This window comes from Myxocyprinus asiaticus, chromosome 5 (assembly GCF_019703515.2).
Source record: "Myxocyprinus asiaticus isolate MX2 ecotype Aquarium Trade chromosome 5, UBuf_Myxa_2, whole genome shotgun sequence".
NCBI classification, from domain to species: Eukaryota; Metazoa; Chordata; class Actinopteri; order Cypriniformes; family Catostomidae; genus Myxocyprinus; species Myxocyprinus asiaticus.
Window position 1 is genome coordinate 15,802,656 of NC_059348.1, and position 22,945 is coordinate 15,825,600.

Below are 22,945 nucleotides of genomic sequence, written 5' to 3' on the forward strand. Positions count from 1 at the left end.
GTAAAATGTTGATATCAGGTTTCTATAAACACTATTCAGTTTTATCATGGATATTCATTTGTATATATTTTGATGCAAACGGTAACAAAGTAAATACATAAACCTGACAAATTATGACTGTGAGCCGCCATACTAGATATACAGGAGCTTTACTGAAGGTACACTAGATTCTGGGTTTCCATTTCAGCACTAAACTGTTGTGAATGTGTAATCCTTAGGAAAGTGTTGGGATGGATTTTGGCCGGCACGTCATTACTAAAGTGCTTAGAAACAAAAAGAAGCCACTCATGGCATCAGGAATATTACAGGGGCTCGAGATCCATTTTTACCTGCCAGACACACACCAGATCATTCGCCTCAATGGTAGTATCACAGCAGAGGGACTATGTGTTGAAGCTGCCAAGAAGTTGGGTAAGTTTGTCCACGATCACGCAATAGGAGTGTTGGAGATGAGATGATGGCACTGGAAAAGAAGGCAAACTCAATTTGTCTTTATTATTACAGGTATATCTCCTCTATGTAGCAGTTTGTTCGCCCTCTATGATGAATTTAGCAAGATCTGGTATCCGCCCAATTACACCTTCAATATTGATGAGACGACGAGACTGAAGCTGCACTATCGCATGAGGTATTTCTGCACTTAGTCTGTGCTTTTACCAGTTAGTTTTGTGTTTGAGACATGATACTTAAAATTACACCATATATCATTGGAAATCTTGAACTTTTCACATATTGTGGGGAGTTTTTTCAGTTTGGCTGAATCAGTTGCATTTTGTCATAACTGATGTTTATAATCTAAAAAGTATTTTATTACAATATGCAAGCAAAAGAAGCATGAGAAAAACATATGTAAAATGAATTCATACTTAAATACTACTTCAAAGCAATGTTCGGGTTCAATACAAGTTCAGCTCAATAGGCAGCATTTGTGGCATAATGTTGATTACCACAAAGATTAATTTTGACTCGTTCCTCCTTTTCTTTAAAAAAAGCAAAAATTGAGGTTCCAGTGAGGCACTTACAATGGAAGGGAATGTTTCTGAATGTTAAAATACACACTGTTTCAAAAGTATCACCACAAGACATAAAGGATATGCATGTAATCATGATTTTAGTGTGATAAAATCTCTTAGAAAGCTTTTCTGTGTAAAGTTTTCATATTTTCCTGGAATGTAAGTCGTGTTTTTTTTTTTTCATCATCTGAAAGGTCCTGCGACTTTTTGGGCTATGTAACCAGCCGGACAAACACGCTGCACAATAAAACAAATATGCTTACACACAAACAGATGAAAACAACACTCATAGTGATTGTAGTAGCGTTTTAAAGTAGCCTATTCAGAGTATTATTCCTTTACAAAGTGCTTTATGCAACCATTTTAAATATTCTGTCCATCATAACATTATCTTTCTCATAGCTGTGGGAAGTAGGGGTGCTGAGGGTGCTGCAGCCCACCCTGTGAAGTGCTGTCAAAATAGTGTATGCATGAAAAATTAATGAAAAGTACTGAAGTACTGAGTATTTTTATTTAATCAATGATAATGAAGGTGTCAAAAAAGATTATGATGATAATTAAATTCTTTTAATTGAAGCTTTTTACAAAAATGTGAGGAGAAAAAATAATCCTGCAAGACATTAACTGCACTAACGTTTTCAAAAAGAGAATAATCAAGAAAGAATGTTTAAATAATTCAGGCATAGTGTTGGGGATTTTCCCGCTTGAACTGCATGAACAGCTGATCACTGATCACCAGTGATCACTGAACACTGAAAATTAATAACAGTCCCTAAAATGACAACAGCAAAACGTCATGGTTACTTGTGTGACCTCCGTTCCCTGATGAAGGGAACGAGACGTTGTGTCGATGTAGTGACACTAGGGGTCACTCTTGGGAGCCCGAGACACCTCTGGTCTTTGATAAAAGGCCAATGAAAATTGGCGAGTGGTATTTGCATGCCACTCCCCCGGACATATGGGTATAAAAGGAGCTGGTATGTAACCACTCATTCAGGTTTTATGCTGAGGAGCCGATATAAGGTCCGGCCATTTCAGCGGGTAGTTCAGTGTTGTGGCAGGAGGGACACAACGTCTCGTTGTGGAGGGATTCAGCCTCCTGGTGCCTCTTAGGAACCTGATGATCAGGTCGTGCTTCCCTAAGGACTTACCGTCGACTGCGTGTTGGTGTGCTGCTATGGTGGCAATGTACACCTTCAAGGTCAAAGGGGACAGCCTCCCTTCCAACCTCTCCTGCAGGAAGGAAAGCACTGATTCGACTGCGCATCTCTGGGGGTCTTCCCGACGGGAAGAATACCACTTAGCAAACAGACGCCACTTAAAGGCATACAGGCGCCTCGTAGAGGGGGCCCTAGCCTGAGTGATCATGTCTACCACCGCAGGTTCCACGTCCCGTCCAGGGGCCAGACATGGAGATTCCAGAGGTCTGGTCGCGGGTGCCAGATGGTGCCCCATCCCTAAGAAAGAAGATCCTTCCTCAGGGGAATTCGCCGGGAGGCCAGTCGCGAGGAGCGTGAGGTCCGAGAACCACGCCTGGGCGGGCCAGTAGGGTGCTACCAGGACGACCTGCTCCTCATCCTCCCTGACCTTGCACAGGGTCTGTGCAAGTAGGCTCACTGGGGGAAAAAGCATATTTGCGCATGCCAGGGGGCCAGATGTGTGCCAGCGCGTTTATGCCGAGGGGGGCCTCGGTCAGGGCGTACCAGAGCAGGCAGTGGGGAGGATTCTTGGGAGGCGAACAGGTGCCACCTGAGGGTGGAGACTCCACTCTCCCCTGAGGGTAACCTGTCGTGACAGCGCATCCGCTGTAGTGTTGAGGTTGCCCGGGATGTGAGTGGCTTGCAGCGACTTGAAGTGCTGCTGACTCCAGAGGAGGCGCTTGTTCGTAAGGCGTGCCACCAAGGAGACTGAGTCCAACTCCAAACCAAGAAAAGAGATGCTCTGAACCGGGAGGAGCTTGCTCTTTTCCCAGTTGACCCAAAGCCCTAGTCGGCTGAGGTGTGAGAGCACCAGGTCCCTGTGTGCGCACAACATGTCTTGAGAATGAGCTAGGATTAGCCAGTCGTCGAGACAGTTGAGAATGCGAATGCCCACCTCCCTTAATGGGGCAAGGGCAGCCTCTGCGACCTTCGTAAAGATGCGAGGAGACAGGGACAGGCCGAAAAGGAGGACTTTGTGCTGATACTCCTGACTCTCGGAGGCAAACCACAGAAAGGGTCTGTGTCGAGGAAGGATCGAGACGTGGAAGTACGCATCCTTCAGGTCTACTGCCACGAACCAATCTTGATGCCGGACGCTCGCCAGAATGTGTTTTTGTATCAGCATCTTGAACGGAAGTCTGTGTAAAGCCTAGTTCAGTACTCACAGGTCCAAGATTGGCCGCAACCCACCGCCTTTTTTTGGTACGATAAAGTATGGGCTGTAAAACCCCTTCTTCATCTCGGCTGGAGGGACAGGTTCTATCGCGCCCTTCCGTAGGAGGGTAGCGATCTCTGCGCAAGGTAGCAGCGTTTTCATCCTTCACCAAGGTGAAGTGGACACCGCTGAACCTGGGCGGATGCCCGGCGAAGTGAATCGCGTAGCCGAGTCGGACGGTCCGGACCAGCCATAGCGACGGATTGGAAAGCGTAAGCCACGCATCCAAGTTCCGCGCAAGGGGGACCAAAGGGACAACGTCATCGGACGTACCGGCAGGTGTGGCCTCGCGGCGGGGCAGAGCTCGAGGTGCCACACCACGTTGTGGCCGTGCTGAGTCTAAGGACATCGAAGCACTTACCTAGCTCCTTGTGACCACCCCTGGAACAGCCTGGGATGGGGGAGGAAGAGGCCTGTCCTCGTGACCCGTAGAGACTGTCACATCGGGGGTGGATTTGTGCCACAGCTGGGCGCTCAGGGGCGGCAGACTGCCGCTGGAGCGCCAAACCTGCCAAATAGAGTGGTGGATGGTGGTCGTGATGACGGCCGTGCACACCGGATATGTGACCCAGGGAACAAGGAGTACTGCAGCCACTTGGGCATGCAGCGCAATTAAATGCAAAAGGTAACAAAAAGATGGAGAGATCTGCTTATCAGCTCCAGAGCAGCGGGTTTCATTGTCCCTGGGTTACCCATCTCAAGGGCGCTTTGAAGCCTTTCACAGGTTCTGGGCGGCCGCGAGACGGGTGGCGTCTGCTTCCTGCGGTGGGTTCCACGCCGGGGCTGGGCCGAAGGGGCGGGCTGCGGCGGAGCCGGTGCAGTCACCACAGGGGGACGCCCTTGGCGATGAGTAGACGGGGTGTGGGATCTTGATCCGCGCCGGGGCAGGATATGCCGGCTAGCATCCGTCTACTGCTCCACCGTCGAGAACTGCTTGGCAAAGTCCTTGACGGTGTCGCCGAATAAGCCAGCCTGGGAGATGGGGGCAGCAAGGAATCGTGTCCTGTCGGCCTCACCCATCTCGACCAGGTTGAGCCAAAGGTGGCGCTCCTGGACCACTAATGTGGACATCATCCGCCTGAGAGACCGCGCCGTGACCTCCATCGCTCGGAGAGTGAGGTCGGTCACCGAGCGCGGTTCCTGCATCAATCCCGGGGCGGAACTACCCTCGTGCAGTTCCTTTAATGCCTTGGCGGGCTTGCAGGAGAGCCATGGCTTGCAGGGTGGAGACGGCTTGTCCAGCGGCACCGTAGGCCTTGGCCGTCAGAGACGACGTAAATCTACAGGCCTTGGATGGGGGCTTTGGGCACCCGCGCCAGGTGGCGGCGCTCTGCGGGTATAGGTGCACCGCGAGCGCCTTTATCCACCGGGGATTGCCGAATAGCCCTTGGCCACCCCACCGTCGAGGGTAGTGAGGGCGGGGAAGCTGAAAAGATCGGGACCGGGCAGTAAAAAGTGCCTCCCGCGACCTTGTCAGCTCTTCATGCACTTCCGGGAAGAAAGGAACGGGGGCGGGACGTGGCTTCGAGCGGCGCCGCAAGCCCAGGAACCAATCACCGAGCCGCGAGGGTTCAGGGAAGGGCAGAGGGTTCCACTCTTGCCGACGCTCGCGGCTGCCCGGGAAAGCATGTCGTCATCTCTGCGTCAGCCTGTGACTGGGCAATCGTCCCCGAAGGGAGGAGCCCAGCTGAGGCTTCCGACTGGACGAGCCCGCTCTCTGATGCTGCGCTTGAGAGCTCATCACTTTCGCGGGCTCCGAATAAGAGGTCGAGCTCACCGTGAGACGAGCCGACGGACTCATCCGGAAGCCCGATCGGGGCAGACGAGCGTGCTGGGGAATGGGAGGTCTGCGGGGGGATACCCAGCGGAGGCTGTCCCATTGGGGTCCCCAAATCGCCCCCAGTGCTAGCCGCGCTGGCCTCATACCCGTGGGTAAGAGGACCGAGACGGGGAGCCTCTGGGGTGGCTTGCTTTCTTTCGAAGGCGAGCCGCGACCACAACGTTGCCATGGACATGTCCTCGCAATGAGAACATGACCATCCACGAACGCTGTCTCCACGTGAGCAGTGCTCAGACACGAAAGACAGTGATCATGACCATCAGAAGGCGAGAGATAACGAGCGCAACCAGGAATAACACACAATCGGAAAAGCATCTTTAGAAAGATGCGTCTTTAAAAAGACGTTCCGTGTGTGCCGCTCTTTTAGAGAAATATACTCTTTAAGAGAAATATACTCTTTTATTTCTGCCGAAGCGCCCAGGGGCATTCTCTGCATTGCACCAGTGCAGAGGGGGGAGAAGCCGCTGAAATGCGCAGACAGATCCAGCAGAGGTGAATGAACAGTCGTGGGAATTCAGTTCAGTGAGCATGACTGTTCGGCTCCGAAGATAAAATCTGAATGAGTGGTTGCATACCAGCTCCTTTTATACCCGTATGTCCGGGGGAGTGGCATGCAAATACCACTCGCCAATTTTCATTGGCCTTTTATCAAAGACCAGAGGTGTCTCGGGCTCCCAAGAGTGATCCCTAGTGTCACTACATCGACACAACGTCGAGTGAGTTACAGATAGGGAACTACTTAAAAATAATACTAATACTAGCTACCCTAATAATTTATACTCTTTGTATGCTATTATTTCAAGAGTGCAGTAATTTGTTTTTTGCAAGGGCAGCTTATATGTATTTTATGATCATAAATCTAAATCTGTTTGTGTATTTGCTGACACATTTGTATAGCAATTTTATAGCGTTATAGTGAATTAAAGCAGAAGTTTCAACTGGAGAATTTGTGCTTTTCATCTATTTATGTCTATATACTGAGCAAATACTCCCGACACTGAGGTAATCTTCACGCCGGAGCGAGTCTGACGTGCTGCTGAACGGCTGAAGGGACGACGGGTAGCTGCTCCTGGCTCTTAGTGCCAGCTGCATGTAATCTCTGTCAGTGCAACTTATACAACCTATCTGTGTTTTTTGTTTCTCTCAACAATGCAATTTTGACCTGATGCGACTTATAGGGCGTTTTCCAAACTGCATTTTTGCGCCCTTGAAGGGCACTTCGGGAAGGGGACGCTACTCGAAGAGATGCTTACAAAAGTGAGAAAGCTTATTTTTTCACAAAGGGCCCTTTTACAAGGTACGTTCAAATTGTAATGCCATGCTCACATTAAGAGCTTTGTCCTTTGTAGTGAGTAGGACATAGGGATGATCACTTTTGTAATTAACATTTTTTATTGATTCAAAAAGAAAACACAACAGAGAAAAACACAACATATACACACCGAATCAACATTTAACTTTTAACACTCATTAACATCCCTCCCCAAACACCAACCCCACCCTACCCCAAAGAACACCCCTGTGGTCACATAAAATAATACATACACACAAACAATAAAATAAAAAATAAATAAATAAAAATAAAATAAAAAATAAAATATATAATAAACATACATAGTTAAAATAAACATCTCCCTCCTCAACCCTTCCCCTAGAGTCCTCCAAAACTGCCAAATACCTACCCCACTTCCTGAAAAATAAGTCCTCCAGCCCCAGCCTTCCATCTGTCATCTTCTCATAAGCTGCCACCCTCCCCATCTCCGCACACCACTCCGGAAATGGTGGCGCTCCGTCTGACTTCCATCCCCTTAAAATAATTTGTCTACCGATCATCACGCCAGTCAGAACCCAGTTTTTTATATATTTGTCACCCGAATTTATAACTTCCCCATCGCCCAAAATGCAAAGTCTGGGGCAAAGTAAAATTTGAGTGCCCAGAATGTCATGCAAATAATTCTGAATCTTTAACCAAAAATCTTGGATCTTAACGCATCCCCAAAAAACATGGGCTGTGTCTCCAACTTCTGATTGGCATCGCCAGCAGGTGGGTGTGTCTTTAAGACCAAGCCTATATAATCTAGAGGGGGTCCAATAAAATCTTTGTAAAATCTTAAATTGCATAAGGCGAACCCTTGCATCTCTAGATGCAGACTTGACATTTTTCAGAATCTTAGTCCACACTCCATCCTCCAATACCAAATTCAAATCTTTCTCCCATAATTTCTTAATAGAAGTTAAAGCTCCATCCCCCATACTCTGAATTAACAGGGAATAGTACGCTGATGCCTCATGACCTTTTCCAAAAGCCGCAATCACCTCTCCCAAAGCATCTGCCTCCTTAGGGGGGTGTGTGCTACTCCCAAAAATAGTACAAAGCAGGTGGCACAATTGTAAATACCTATAAAAGGTCTGGGGATCCCAAAATGTTGGACCAAGTTTTCAAACGATCTCAACACTCTACTTTCATATAGGTCACCGAGTGTAGCAACCCCCCTCACAATCCACTCTGGCCAGCAGAAAGGGGACTTGCCAATACATAATCTTGGGTTCTGCCATATGCTGTAGGTAACATTTAAATAAGTGTCCAATTTAAACAATCTGGACACTTTAGTCCATACCGAGTGTAAATGCGAAATAACGGGGTGTAACTTAACTTTTCCAATTAGTTAGATAGAGATGCTTTGTAATGGCGAAATAGGGGCAAGAACTGCCTGTTCAATAATAAACCAGGGAGGGGCTCTCTCAGGTGGAAGTGACCAATTAGCCAAATGTCTGAGACTGAATTACATAGTAGTAAAACAAAATCTTGGGTAGGCCTAGCCCACCTTTGTCAATCGGCCTATGTAACATATTAAAATGCAATCTGGGACGTTTACCATTCCAAATGAAGAACTTCGCTATGCTGGCGAATTGCTTGAAATAAGAGAGGGGGACATCTACAGGTAGGGACTGTAGCAGGTAGTTACATTTTGGAATACAATTCATTTTAATAACATTAACCTTTCCAATCATCGATAAATGTAATGAAGCCCACCTGCCCACATTGCTCGAAAATCTTTTTATTAAAGGGTCAAAATTGACACTAACTAAATCAGACAAATTTGCTGGGAATAAAATCCCCAAATACTTAATGCCCTGTTTGGGCCATTGGAAGGCACCCGGCTGGAAAGCCGTTACTGGGCAGTATGCTGTCAGAGCCAAAGCTTCGGATTTAGACCAATTAACTTTGTATCCTGAGAACTTGGAAAGTGGAGGCAAGGCAAAGATCCAGTAGGTTCAGAGACAAATAATAAAATATCATCTGCGTAAAGCAGAAGCTTATGTGCCACACCTCGTCAAGCTCCTCCAAGGTTATCTCAGAATCAAGAGAGTTTTTTTGCTCATTTGTCAGTTTAGGAAGATCTAATTGTTCCACAAAATTTCCAATATCTTCATCAGTAGATGAAGACGTGGAACTATAAAGATCAATATAGAACTCTTTAAAGGCATTAATAATATCAATGGCTGAGGTAAAAATTTCACCACCAGCAGATTTCAGTGAGGGAATGATAGAGAGAGACTCTCTCTGCTTTATATATCTAGCCAAAAGCTTCCCTGCTTTGTTACCCGACTCAAAGTATGACTGTCTTGCCCTGAATAACCAAAACTCCACTTTCCGCGACAAAATAGTATTATATCTATATTTCAATTGGGTCAATTCTCTGAGGCCATCAGCAGACATACGGTGCTTCAGCTCTGCCTCTGCACTTTTAATATTCTCTTCCAACTTCCAAGTGCCTCCCAAGCCATGCCGACAGAGGATACTGAGGACCAGTTGGTCTCCATATAAACATTGATTTCAGTCTTTAACATTTGTTGGAAATCAGGATTTTGCAAAAGGGACACATTAAGGCGCCAACTATATGATTTCTTTTTCTCTATATGTGGAAACACCTCTAAACTCACCAGGGCATGATCTGAGACTAAGATATTTCCAATTGAGCAATCAACAACAGATGAAATGAGGGATTTGGATATAAAAAAAAAAATCTATTCTAGAATAAATCTTAATGACTGATGAAAAAAATGTATAGTCCCTACCAGATGGGTTCAAAAGTCTCCAAATATCCGTAAGACCAAGATTTTTACACATCCTGTGAAGTGTCAGTGTTGCTCTAGGGGGTTTACACACTTTTGCTTCACTGAGTCCATTAAAAGATTAAAGTCTCCTCCCAATATTATATCATGAGGGGTGCCAGCGGTTTGTAACATCCCTTCAAGATTTATAAAAAAGCCCTGATCATCAGCGTTAGGTGTGTAAATGGGTGTGCCAAAATCAATCTTTGCCCTTGAATTTCAGCTAAAACAATAATGACTCTTCCTAATTTATCTTTAGTCTGTTTGAGACATTTGAATTGTAGATGTTTATTTACCAATATAATGACTCCCTTGCTCTTACTTGAGCCAGCACAAAAAAAAAACATGTCCACCCCATATCTTCCTAAATTTTTCAGCTTCCTGCGAGGAAAGATGCGTTTCTTGAAGAAACACTATATCATATTTCTTACGTTTAAGAAAAGTAATAACCTTCCTTCTTTTTATGGGGTGCCCCAACCCATTCACATTCCATGTGGAGAGAGATAGTACACTCATATTAACATTTGACATTTTGATATAGTAGAAAAAATAAATTGTGTGTCTAAAGCAAAATTATACAGACCACATTCCCCATTAGTGAAATAAACAAACCCCGAACTTCCCCCCGAACAAAACAAACAGAAAAAAAGAAAAATGTGCGCATTAACCCCACGCACGACAGCGCCAACCGGCGACAGTCCCTTTAAACTCAAAAGGTCCATGAACGCCCACGAGCCCCCGCAACAACTTTGCCATCGGATTGCTCAATTTTGCCTCACAAATTTGTGAGGCAAAATTACATAACAGAAAATACTTTGTAAAATAAACTCAGCAAATAGGAAGAATGAACACAAAGAATGTGTAGATTCATTCACAGAACTGTCTCAAAGATATGATCTTCCACAAAACAAATTCCAGCCGATATAAACTGTTCAGATTCCTCAGACAGACAAACGAGTGTTCCGTGAGCCAGCTGTTATGAGTTCAGCGGATGACGTAATCATTACAATGTCCCGTAAAAAAACTAAAAACAAACTACAGCCAGCAGGAGGAATAAGCACGAAGAATGAACAGATTAATCCACAACTGTTCCAAAGGAGTGTTATTCAATAGAACAAGCTCCAGCCACTAGGCGGAACCAATACAAAAAGAAACAAAACCGGCATCCCGGTTTCCCGGATGATCGAGTCAATTCACTCGGAGGCCGCATAAAAGTATATACGATGACTTACACAATCCGTCAACTTTATAAAAGACATCCTTTGTGTGAGCATGTAAATATTTTGCGTCATCTGTAGTGCCCACTCTCAAACTGGACGGGAACTTCAATGCAAAAGTAATCTTTCATCAATGCAAAAGTATCTTTAAGGAAAGTGTTATTCACAAAACAAGCTCCAGCCGCACTGTGGAGCCAACGCAAAAAACCCAAAATGTCGCCCAGCTTCCTCAAGAGTAAGTACAGCGAGTCGACCCACTCACAAGAGAAACATCCAATGGTTTACTCAGCCATTGATTCTATAAAAGACATTGCCTGATTGGGACATGTAAATACTTTGCGACCGACCTTTGTTTCTATTATCAGTTTGGCCGGAAACATCAGAGCAAATGAGATCTTTCACCGATGTAAGAGTTTCTTACATTCCTTGAACCGATCGCGTTTCTCTCTTGTCGAACTCGCAAAGTCCGGGAACAAGAAAATATTATGGTTCTTCCAAGAAAGCTTCCCTTTGCTCCTCGCCTGGCGCAACACAAGATCTTTATCAGAAGATCTCAGAAATCTGGCCAGAATCGATCGGGGCCTATCTCCCTCAGCAGATCTGTGAGCTGGCACTCTGTGAGCTCGCTCGATTTCCAGCTTGTGGCCTGTTATTGTGAGCAGACTCGGGAAAAACTCGTCTAGGAATTTCACCATATCTCTGCCCTCCTCATGCTCAGGAATTCCAACAATTCGAACATTATTCCTGCGGCTTCTATTCTCAACATCTTCAAGCTTTTCAAGGAGATGTTCTAAATCAACTTTGGTCGTGGGCGGGTTAGCGGTTAATTCCCTCTCTGAAGATTCCAGAAAATCGATTCGTTTCTCAACATCAGTCACTCTTGTAACTAGCTCAGAGAATTTTATTTCCATCGCCGTAATCGATTGACGTATTACAGCGAGATCCTCCAAGTCAGCAAGAATCTTCGTCAACATCACCGACATGTTGGACAACTGACGCTGGATCACTTCTCCTGCCGCGCCATCCAAATCGAGTCCCTGGTCTGTAGGCCTGTCGGGGCTTTCATCCTGAACACCTAAGTGTCTTTTAATGTCTCCAGAGCCCGAGGATTTTGACTTCAAAATTGCATCAAAGAGCAAATGTGTAACTGGGTGTATTAAAATTCACCAGATTATAACATGAGAATAATTAAAAATTTAGCAAAGTGTGCAGAGCTCGTCGCTCACACGTCTGCTCCTTGCATGGCTTCACGTGACCTCGGGATGGTCACTTTTGATTGGAATTCGCCCATAGTAAGGTGTGACTTTATTTCCGGAAAATACGGTATAGCCAATTTTACAACTTCGTTACCATGATGATGTAATGTCCACAAACCCTAAAACCCTAAAATGACTGTAAAAATTACAATTTAAACAACTTTACAGTTCAAATAATACATGAGTTTTAACAGAAGAATTAATGCAAGTGCTTTTATGAAATTATAAGCTTCACATTCTTGTGTTTAAACCTTCCAAAAATTGGCAACATTGCCAATTTTCATTGTAAGTGCCTCACTGTAACCTTGATTTTTGCTTTTTTAAAGAAAAGGAGGAGCGATTCGAAATTCATTTTTGTGGTAATCAACATTATGCCACAAATACTGCCGATTGAGCTGAACTTGTATTGAACCTGGAACATTCCTTTTAAGTCAACATTAAATTGACAAAATTGACCCTATTTACTTATTGTGCACAATTCCCATCAGTGCACTTCATTCAAAAGAAAAGTGTTTATCTTCATAATGTATCAAATAATAGCTTGCTCGGTCTCTAAAAGGATTTTCCATTTTGGGTGATCCTCACAATATTCTCTTACTTTCTTACGTTTTCAACACCTCCCCTGCAACCAATTGTCTTCGCAATCCAATGAAATCCCGATGAATAAAATCAAGTCCTGTCCTAAATTTCTTCTCATCAAATATCCTGTTTTACTCAGAAATATTACATTCTGCAAGAAATTTTCTTGTTGACTTTAACATATTGCTTACTAGCTCAAACTCCACCAGAGAATGGATTTGAAAGAAAACTATGAATTTTGATAAGATATTGCAAGTTTCTTTTTTTTTTTAAAGTGGTGTGATATGTGTGCATACTCTTTAAAAAGAGGTCAAAGAACTGTATCAGAAACATTTGAATATTAATATTTTAATGAAATTTGTGGTATAGGTTCTATTTCACAAACTGGCATGGGAACAGTAAGACGTCTCCTCCAGTGTGGAGACATACTTTTAAAAAGACGGGATCTACAGGCACGGCTGTTCTGGATGTAGCGTCACTAGCATACCTCTATGCACAGGTACAGTGCCACAGTCCACATTGAATTAATAACTTGTTTGGTAATGACACCTAATAAAGCTATTCTCAGATCATAATGTAAAAATCTCAAAATTAATGACATGGAAAAATGCGATACTTTGTTATTAAAAAATTACCAATTGTAAACATTAATATCAAATTCACTGAAAATATTGGTTGCACAGTAAAATTGCACTGATTTTAACACTTTTTATACATTACATCCAGTCCTGTGCTCAAGCCCCTCCGTTATGGACAGCAAATATGTTATCTGTTATACCCTAATTTACCCAGAACTTGTCAGAGAGCGAGACAAAGGGACCCAAAAGCAGAGGAACAGTTCAAAGGATTTATTTGCAATAAATAAACCTCCACCACAAACTGACTTGCAGGGTCGGGAGTTACCAGAATGGGTGCGGTAGAAAACTGCTCCTTTAATTTAGAAAACGTGGCCTCAGCCCACGGGGACCAACAAAATTCAGTGCGGGTGGAGGTGAGATCCGTCAGAGGCGTGGCGAGTTGGCTGTAATTTCTAATAGACCTCCAATAAAAGTTAGCGAACCCCAGAAACCTCTGCAATGCCTTGCGAGAATCTGGGGTTGGCCAGTTGGAGACAGCTCTGACCTTAGCCTGCCCTCGGACGAAATGATGAACCCCAGGAATGGAACCGACTGTGCATGAAAAGTGCACTTCACCTTGACGAACAGCCGATTCTCTAGCAGTCGCTGAAGCACCTGCCTGACGTGCTGAACATGGTCCTGGATATTCTGGGAGAAAATCAGAATATCATCAAGATAACAAAACACAAAACGATCTACCTTGTCTCTAAACACGTCATTTAGGAGCCCCTGGAAGATGGCGGGAGCATTGATCAATTCGAAAGGCATAACCAAATATTCAAAGTGCCCCCTATGGGTGTTAAAAGCCGTCTTCCACTCATCCCCCTTCCTAATTTGGACAAGGTGATAAGCATTACATAGTAGGTCCAACTTCGTAAAGACGGACGCTCCCTACAAGAGTTCGAAAGCTGATGACATCAACAGCAAAGGATAGCGATTCTTCACCGTGATGTAATTCAGCCCCCGATAATCTATACAGGGTCTAAGCGAGCCATCCTTCTTCTCCACAAGGAAGAACCCCGTCCCTGCCGGTGACGAGGAAGGGCGGATGAGACCGCCTGCCAGAGAATCATTGATATACCTCAATGATCCCTCTCAGGAGCCGAGTACAGCCGTCCCCGAGGAGGTGAGGTGCCAGGAAGCAGTTCAATCAAACAGTCGTACGGACGATAAGGAGAGAGGGTCGCGGTGCAGGACCGGCTAAACACCGCCCTCAAGTCATGGTATGTCAACGGTACTCTGGATAAATCTGCCGGTTCATCCTGCAACAAAACACAAGACTGGACAGGGGAGACAGCAGAATTAAGAATAAAGTGTGACAAACAGACTCCAAGCTAGAACAGTGTTGGTTGACCAGTCTAAGTGTGGGTTGTGCGTTAGCAACCAAGGATGCCCCAACACTACTGGTGCTGATGGAGATTGGATCAGGTAAAAGGACAGCTGCTCCGAATGATTACCGGAGACGAAGGTGACTGGCTTGGTGGACTGGGTGATGACGGACAGGGGTGTGCCACTGAGGGTGTGGGCGGTGATAGGTTCATCCAACTGGACCATGGGAAGCCGCCATTTGGAAGCCAAGTCGATGTCCATAAAGTTCCCTTTGGCTCCGGAATCCACCAGGGCTGAGACCATGTGACAGGTAGATCTATACTGAAGCCGGGCCAGGAGATGTGTACGAAGTCCTGGGGCTTTGTCCAAAGGTGTTGCGCTCGCCAGTAACCCCTTCCTACTGACGAGCAGTGTCTTTTACTGGATAGGAAGCAGAGAAGTGGCCAGACTGGGCACAATGAAAGCATAGTCCATTAATGAGGCATCGCTGCTTCTCCTTATGTGAAATCTGGGTTGCATAGGCTCAGTGTTGGGGCGTGATTCTGGTGACCAGGCCGAAGTAGTGGAACGGAAAGAATGACCAGCTGCCCGAGGAGGTGGAGAGCGGCGTCGATGGCGGCTACGGCGTAGGGCCAAGCGTTGGTCGACATGGATAGCCAAATCCACCAAATCATCAAAACGTGTGGGCCAGGATAGATTTTGACCTGGATGTCGTCGGAAAGCCCATGCAGAAACCGGTCCCACATGCCATGGTCGTTCCACTCACAAGAATCAGCCAGGTTGTGAAACTTGATCTTATAATCTGAGACTCGTCAATCTGCTTGAGACAATCTGGATCTTGAGACAGTCCAACCGTAAGCCGAGTGATCAAAAACTCGGCAGAGCTCCATGGAGAAAGCGTGAAAAGAGGCGCAACAAGGATGTCTGTTGTCCCACATGGCAGTCCCCCATTCACCGACCCTTCCGGTGAGGAGTGTGATCACACATGCCACCTTCATCGTCTCCGACGGGAAAGCAGAGGGCTGTAATGTGAAGAACAGGGAACATTGTGAAAGGAATGCGCTACAGGATCCCGCCTCACCTGAATAGTTTGGAGGAGGGATGTGAGCCTCTCAATGCCCAGGGATGTGGGAAACCGCTGGAGCCGGTGAGGGTGCTTCCTGAGAGGGACCAGCATCGGGAGGTGGGCGGAGTTGTTGAACAACCACGGTGAGCTGCGACGCCATCATCTCCAGAGCCCTATTAGATACGGAGATTTGATCCTGCTGACGTCCCAGCAGGGTTCCCTGCTGAGAGAGGGCGGCGCAAAGAGTAGATTCCTCCGCTGGGTCCATACTTGGCTAGATTATTCTGTCAGAGAGCTAGGCAAAGGGACCCAAAAGCAGAGGAACAGTTCAGAGGATTTATTCACAATAAATTATAATGTTAACTGAGCTGGCGAAGATTGGAGATCCCAGCACTGGCTGCAGTAGAGGGAAGGAGTCTTGTGAATGAGTGTGCGCCGTAATCGCACATTGGGCAGATCTGTGAAGTGTGTTCGTAGACGAGTGTGTGGAAGTCAAGAGCAGATCTGTAGGAATCCTCCATGGAGGAGCGTAGTGAGGTGCAGAGAATAACAGGCAGCAAATTTGAAGGTAATCATATTCCCTACACGTGGGCAGAGACGAGGAATCCTCTGTTGAAGATTCATGAGCGCAGAGAACAAGCGTACAGCAAGCTGGAAGGTAACCACACTCCAGACACGCGGGCAGCGACGGGCAACCAAACAGATACATGAGACAGGACCAACTAGGCAGAGAGAGTGAGGTAAGTTACTTCATATCAAACAATAATCTAGCAAAGATACTGAAAACATGAAGGGTTTAAGTAAGGAGTGGATTAGAGGAGAACCAGGTGTTGCTAGCATGCTAATTAGTGGCATGATCAGCGTTCCCCTGGGAACAATCATTGTTCCCATGGAAACACTGATCATGCATGCTGGCTTCGCCTGCGAAACATGAGAGAGAGAAAATAACGAAACACACCGACAAACTCACCGGAGCCGTGACAGAACTATGAACCACTGAACTTGTGAAACATTTTATCCATCATAGAGGGGAAGTTATAAGGTCTGGGTAATGGACAAGCCCAAAATAGTGAAATTCTGGCAAATTTAACATTTCAACACACACACACACACACACACACACACACACACACAAATTTGTTTGAATATATTCTTTAAAAGGAAAATTATAGTTCCCCTAATTAAAGAATTAACCTTAATGCTAAAAGTTGTGATGGTAATTTTTTGTGTGTTTGTGTTCCACAGAGTCAGTGTGACTTTCATAGCGGTCTGACTCCGCTGCGCAGTGCTCAAGATGAGAGTGACAGGCATCAGATAGAGAATGAGTGTTTGGGTATGGCTGTAATGGCCATCTCCCATCATGCCATTGAAAAAGATCTTTCCATCTGTGATCTAGGCAAGAAATATGAGTAAGAGCATCTTTTAAAAATACATTATCATTCAACTTTATATCAGTTCAATGAATTTATAAGACTATAAGTGTTTTGGACCAATATTTGGTGCTTATCTATCTAACCATAGGCATGTAATCCATTTATTTACATTAAAAATACATGTGGATATTGAAATACATGTATTTACAGACTGATATAAACTATGGGGTCATTATTGTTGAATTTAAATTTCATAAAGAAATTACCTTCTTTAAATAGTCCCACTTTATATTAGGAGTTGTCAACTACTATGTACTTACATTGAAATAGAGAGCATTTGTTATTATTTACTTTGTGTACATGCGTGTTGTTCTGCAAAACTTTTGTGAGATTTCCATTAGCTGCTACTGAAGTTAGGGTAGAGACAGTGGTAGATTCAACAGTGTATTAACCTGTAATTACATGCAGGCACTGTAAAAGTATGTACGATGTAAGAACACATTTGTACACAAGAAGCACATTGTATCAAACACTTATTTTTTATGTAAGTAGTTAAAGTAGAGACCTAACATAAAGACAATCCCTTTGACTTATGGCTCTGGTCACACTTAACATTAGTTCCCATGGTACAGTATAATCACATGTAGGTACTACTTCATCAGTTTAGAGTTTATGTGTAACTCTTTTAAAAAGCTTTCAATTACGCATCATTATTGTTATTTATTGTTACCGCTATTCTAAGCATAACTTGATTTAGCCATGTTTAGGACATGTTCCTGAATTAATATAATTTTTTTGTCTTGAAACAACAGTAAAAAGAAAACCTAATCCTAACCACAATCTACCCCTAAAATCAGAGAAAAGGTTAGGAATAGTAATTGTTAGGAATGTGGTTAATTCATCGAACCACATCTTTATGCCTGAAGGCCTTGGCACACTCATGGTGAAGTGCTTCTTCGCTCAGAGCTAAAAAGCAGTTCAAAACAGCTAACCGACAACATACTGTTTGCGAACATTCAGACACCAGCCACACCGTTGTGGGAGGCGTTTGGAGGAGCATTTAAATACAGTAGGACTCTCAAGACTACATGTAAAAAATCAACTTTAAAATGTGTTATCAGTGACTTCATGCCTCATTCAATAAGTAGAATTCACACGACATCAGTAAAAGATGCTGTTTTAGCCACTTGATGATGACTTAAAGTTATAAATGTGCTGTAGATAATGTGTAAATTGTCGTGTTTACCTTTTGCATTAATGCCGCTAATGTGCTAACACTCTATATGCTGCCATAATATGTGCCAGTTACACTCTGTTTTTGTCATTTATGATGACACTGATACTACTGCAAAGATGGGTGTAAAAAAGAGTGTTAATGGGAAGAACACAGAAAAAAGAATGGTAATTACTTTGGACAGATCTGTGAATGGCTTTCGGCTGCAGACGGCACATGAGTGAAGCAGCATATCAAACAACAAATCGAATGGGCACTTAACAGTATTTGAGTAGATTTGATTTCTTTTGCTGACTAATCAAACAAACAAAAAAATCGCATGACATGTTCTTTGAAAAATGTCTTGGTGTTAATAAATTTGCACTCATGTTCATGCTGACTGATCTTAACTGACTGAACAGGAATTAGCTGTTAGCCTCAAAGTGGCCCAAAGAGCTTGGGGGCCTGGGTAGCTCAGCGAGTATTGACGCTGACTACCACCCATGGAGTCACGAGTTTGAGTCCAGGGCGTGCTGAGTGACTCCAGACAGGTCTCCTAAGCAACCAAATTGGCCCGGTTGCTAGGGAGGGTAACCTCCTCATGGTTGTGATTAGGGGTTCTCGCTCTCAATGGGGCACGTGGTAAGTTGTGCGTGGATCGTGGAGAGTAGCATGAGCCTCCACATGCTGTGAGTCTCCGCGGTGTCATGCACAACGAGCCACGTGATAAGATGTGCGGATTGACTGTCTCAGAAGCAGAGACAACTGGATTGAGGTAACCGCGCCACCATGAGGACCTACTAAGTAGTGGGAATTAGGCATTCCAAATTGGGAGAAAAAGAAAAAAAAAAGGGAGAAAAAAAGTGGGTGGAGCTCCACCAGCCGATGACGTGGACCAATGCCAGTGTTTAGCAGCTTGTACAAAGTTTTTATTACAGTTTGCACTGGCGAGCTGTTACGAACCACTGAAACGACCACAAAAACACCTTTGTTTTGGCCAGATTTTATTCTAAATTACACTACATCCGTTTGTTCTGCGATTTTGAGTGAAGTGTGCTGGAGCGTTAAAGGGATAGTTCACCCAAAAATAAATATTCTCTCATCATTCACTCATCCTCATGCCATCCCAGATGTGTATGACTTTCTATCTTCAGCAGAACATAAAGAAAGATTTTTAAAAGAATATCTCAGCTCTGTAGGTCAATACAGTGCAAGTGAATGGTGATCAGACCATTGTAGCCCAAAACTCACATAAAAGAAGCATGAAAGTAATCCATAAGTCTCCAGTGGTTAAATCCATATCTTCAGAAGCAGTATAATGGGTGTGGGTGAGTAACAGATTAAAATGTAAGCCTTTTTTACTGTAAATCTCGGCTTTCACTTTTATATCTGAAAGTCATATGGTGCCTGTTTAGTTTCACTTTCACATCTGAAAGTGAAAGTTAAAGTGGAGATATAGAGTAAAAAGGACTTAAATATTGTTATGTTTGTCACCCACACCTATTATATCACTTCTGAAGACATGAATTTAAACACTGGAGTCTTATAGATTACTTTTATGTTTCCTTTATGTGATTTTTGGTGCTACAAAGGTCTGATCACCATTCACTTGTATTGTATTACAGAGTTAAAAATTTTGTCTAAAAATCTTTTGTTTGTGTTCTGCTGAAGAAAGAAAGTGGGATGGCATGAGGGTGAGTAAATAATGAGCAAATATTCATTTTTGGGTGAACTATCCCTTTAACACTACCCTTACAATCTGATTGGTTGTTTAATCAAGGATTTTGATTCAGGAACTTTTCCCACTTGGGTAAATAACATAAAACCTTAGATATTAACTATACTAATATGTAGATTGAGTACCATAGCCATTGAAATGTAAAGTGCTACCATGCTTCTTTCTGTAACTTTCATAATTACTCCTCTTGTCAGGTACAAGAATTACATCCCCATGGTCCTGTACCAGTCCATACGCCAGAGGAACATTCTCACGCGTCTACGCATCTCCAGCATCTTCAAAATGTTCCTTGAGGAGTTTAACAGGAACACGGTGCAGGGCAATAACATCAGTACTCATGACATGAAGGTCAAATATTTATCTACTCTAGAGACTCTGACTCAGCACTATGGCCAGGAGGTATTTGAGCCCTCCTCCCTCATCTTACATGAGAATGAGAATATGCTCACAGACTTGAGCTTTGGTGCTGGTGTTCACCCTGAGATTCTGGTGTCTGGAACCTCAGGCATTCACTGGCGTCAAGTCTTCTCTGAGGTAAGAAAGCTTCAGGTCATGAAGATCAGGACTCACAGTACCAAAATGTACCACCAGATGAGAGCCACTGATTTAGAATACAAATATGAATCGTTTGATAGATGACAGTTTCTAATGTCATATATTTGTTTCAAAGACCTGTTCAGATATGCGGACCAATAAGGAGAGGCGCAAATCAAAGAGAGGTCAAAAAGACAGCAAGAAAAAGAGTCAAGCAGGAGAAGGAGAAGAGAGATGGATGACTTTTTCAGACTTTCACGAGATAACACACATTGTCATCAAATGTTCTGTGGTCACCGTCTACAAACAGGACAACAAAAAGATGGTGAGGCTCACCATGAATCTGTCAGCTATCAATTTTGGTTTATTTTGTGCAAGTTATAGCTTCCTCAATGCTGTTTTGTCATCTTGATCATCTACAGGAGCTGCATTTATCTTCCCATGAGGAGGCTCTGTCCTTTGCCAGTCTTGTAGATGGATATTTCAGGCTAACAGTAGATGCACATCATTTCCTGTGCCGAGACGTGGCTCCTGTCTCTTTGGAAATTAATTTACAGGAGGGCTGTCATGGTCCAATCAAGTTAGTGCATGCATATGGTCTTTGGGAAAATCTCATGTTTAAAGCAATCCACAGACTTTTGAAACCCATATAATTCTTGTTCTTTTGTGGAACACATAGGGAGATGTTTAGAAGAATGTTGACACTGCTCCTCAAGACAGCAAAAGCATACAGTGACCACAAGCTGTCAAGCGTAAAGAGATAGTTCAGCCCAAAATGAAAATTCTCTCATCATTTACTTGCCTTCATGCCATCCCAGATGTGTATGACTTTATTTCTTCTGCAGAACAAAAATGAAGATTTTTAGAACAATGCAAGTGTAAGTGAATGGTGATTAAAACTTTGAAGCTCTAAAAAGTACATAAAGGCAGCATAAAATCAATCCATAAGACTCCAGTGGTTTAATCCATGTCTTCAGAAGAGATCTGATAAATGTGGGTGAGAAATAGATCAATATTTATGTCCTCTTTTACTATAAATCTCCACCTTTGACCAGCCCCAACCAGTATATGGTGATATGCACGCAGAATGTGAATTGCCAAAAAACAAAAGAAGAATTTGGAAGTGAAAGTGAAAGTGAAAGTGGAGATTTATAGTAGAAAATGACTTAAAGGAAGAGTTCATCCAAAAATGAAAATTCTCTCATTAAGGTTTTTAGAAGTGTATTTCAGCTCTGTTGGTCCAATTAATGCAAGTGAATGGTGACCAGAACTTTAAACATCCAAATATCACATAAAGGCAGCATAAAAGTAATCCATACGACTCCAGTGGTTTAATCCATGTCTTGTAAAGCCATCCAATCGGTTTTGAGTGAGAACAAGCCAAAATATAACTCCTTTTCACTGAACATTTTGCCATTTCAGTCTCTAGGCACGATCATGATTTCAAGCTTGATTACAGTTCCTAGTGCTTGACACATGCGCAGAGCGCTAGATGGCGCTAAGAAGTGTAATCGAGCTTGAAATCATGATCGCCAAGGAGACTGCTGTCAAGATTTATATTGAGAAGGAAATTACATTTTGGTCTGTTCTCACCCAAAACTGATTGGATCGCTTCAGAAGACATTGATTAAACCAATGGATTACCTTTATGATGCCTTTATGTGATATTTTGAGCTTCAAAGTTTTGGTCACCATTCACTTGCATTGTATGGACCTACAGAGCTGAAACATTCTTCTAAAAATCTTCATTTGTGTTCTGCAGAATAAAGAAAGTTATACACATCTAGGACGGCATGAGGGTGAGAAAATGAAATAATTTTCATTTTTGGGTGAACGATCCCTTTAAAAAAAAGTCCATACGACTTGACTATATTGCTATATTGGAAGTTTTCTGAAGCTATATGACAGCTTTGTGTGAGGAGCATATCCAAATTTAAGTTATAATCCACTGATGATCTTTCCTCCGCTGTAGCTCTCAAATCTCAAACCTCTGCATATTCAAAATTGGTGCATCGTGTTTGGTTACGAGACTTGCAAGAAACTTACATTAAACTTGCACTTAGTGTTATTGACGTCAAACCTGGTGTGACGCATCTTCATGCAATAAGTTTGAATATGCTCAAGGGTTAATGATTGTCATGTATTCCCTGTTCTTGTTTAGACTTTTATGTTGAAATTCTTGTTTAGTTCCCTGTTCCTGTTTCCTGTGTTAGTTTTGTAGTCCTTTATAGTTTTATTTCTTGATTGGTTCTCCCTGATTGTTCCCCAGGTGTTCCTTGTTTTCCCTTGTGTATTTAAACCCTTGTTTCCCCTGGCTAGTTTGTCAGTCTTCACATGTGTTGTCATGTTCTGTGCCTGGTTTCCCGTGTTTTGTTTCTTATATTTTGAGTTTTTTTTGCTTATCTTCGTGTTAATAAAGCTGTGTTTAGATCCTCATTCCTCGCCTGCCTCGTCACAATGATACTGTGTATTATGGCAGAAATTCGTAACTGTAAAGAACAAGTAAATGATGACAGAATTTTCATTATTGGGTGAACTATCCCTTTAAGTCATTTAACATTATGCAGTGTTAAATAAATTGCTCAGCTTTCTTTATCTGCATCTACAACTGTCAAATTCCAATAATCTACATCAATAAA

General features: G+C 43.5%; 1 protein-coding gene across 2 annotated transcripts in view; it reads left to right on the top strand.

The window, feature by feature from the left end:
• LOC127441128 (tyrosine-protein kinase JAK1-like) overlaps window positions 1-22,945 on the top strand; it is a 48,134-nt gene that overhangs the window by 264 nt on the left and 24,925 nt on the right. For both annotated transcript variants that reach the window (XM_051698343.1, XM_051698344.1), the window contains exons 2-8: window positions 219-411; window positions 505-628; window positions 12,806-12,935; window positions 16,694-16,857; window positions 19,967-20,306; window positions 20,443-20,631; window positions 20,729-20,886. In XM_051698343.1, coding sequence (XP_051554303.1) covers window positions 231-411; window positions 505-628; window positions 12,806-12,935; window positions 16,694-16,857; window positions 19,967-20,306; window positions 20,443-20,631; window positions 20,729-20,886 — 1,286 coding nt within the window. In that variant the 5' untranslated portion in view covers window positions 219-230. The remainder of the gene's footprint in view (window positions 1-218; window positions 412-504; window positions 629-12,805; window positions 12,936-16,693; window positions 16,858-19,966; window positions 20,307-20,442; window positions 20,632-20,728; window positions 20,887-22,945) is intronic.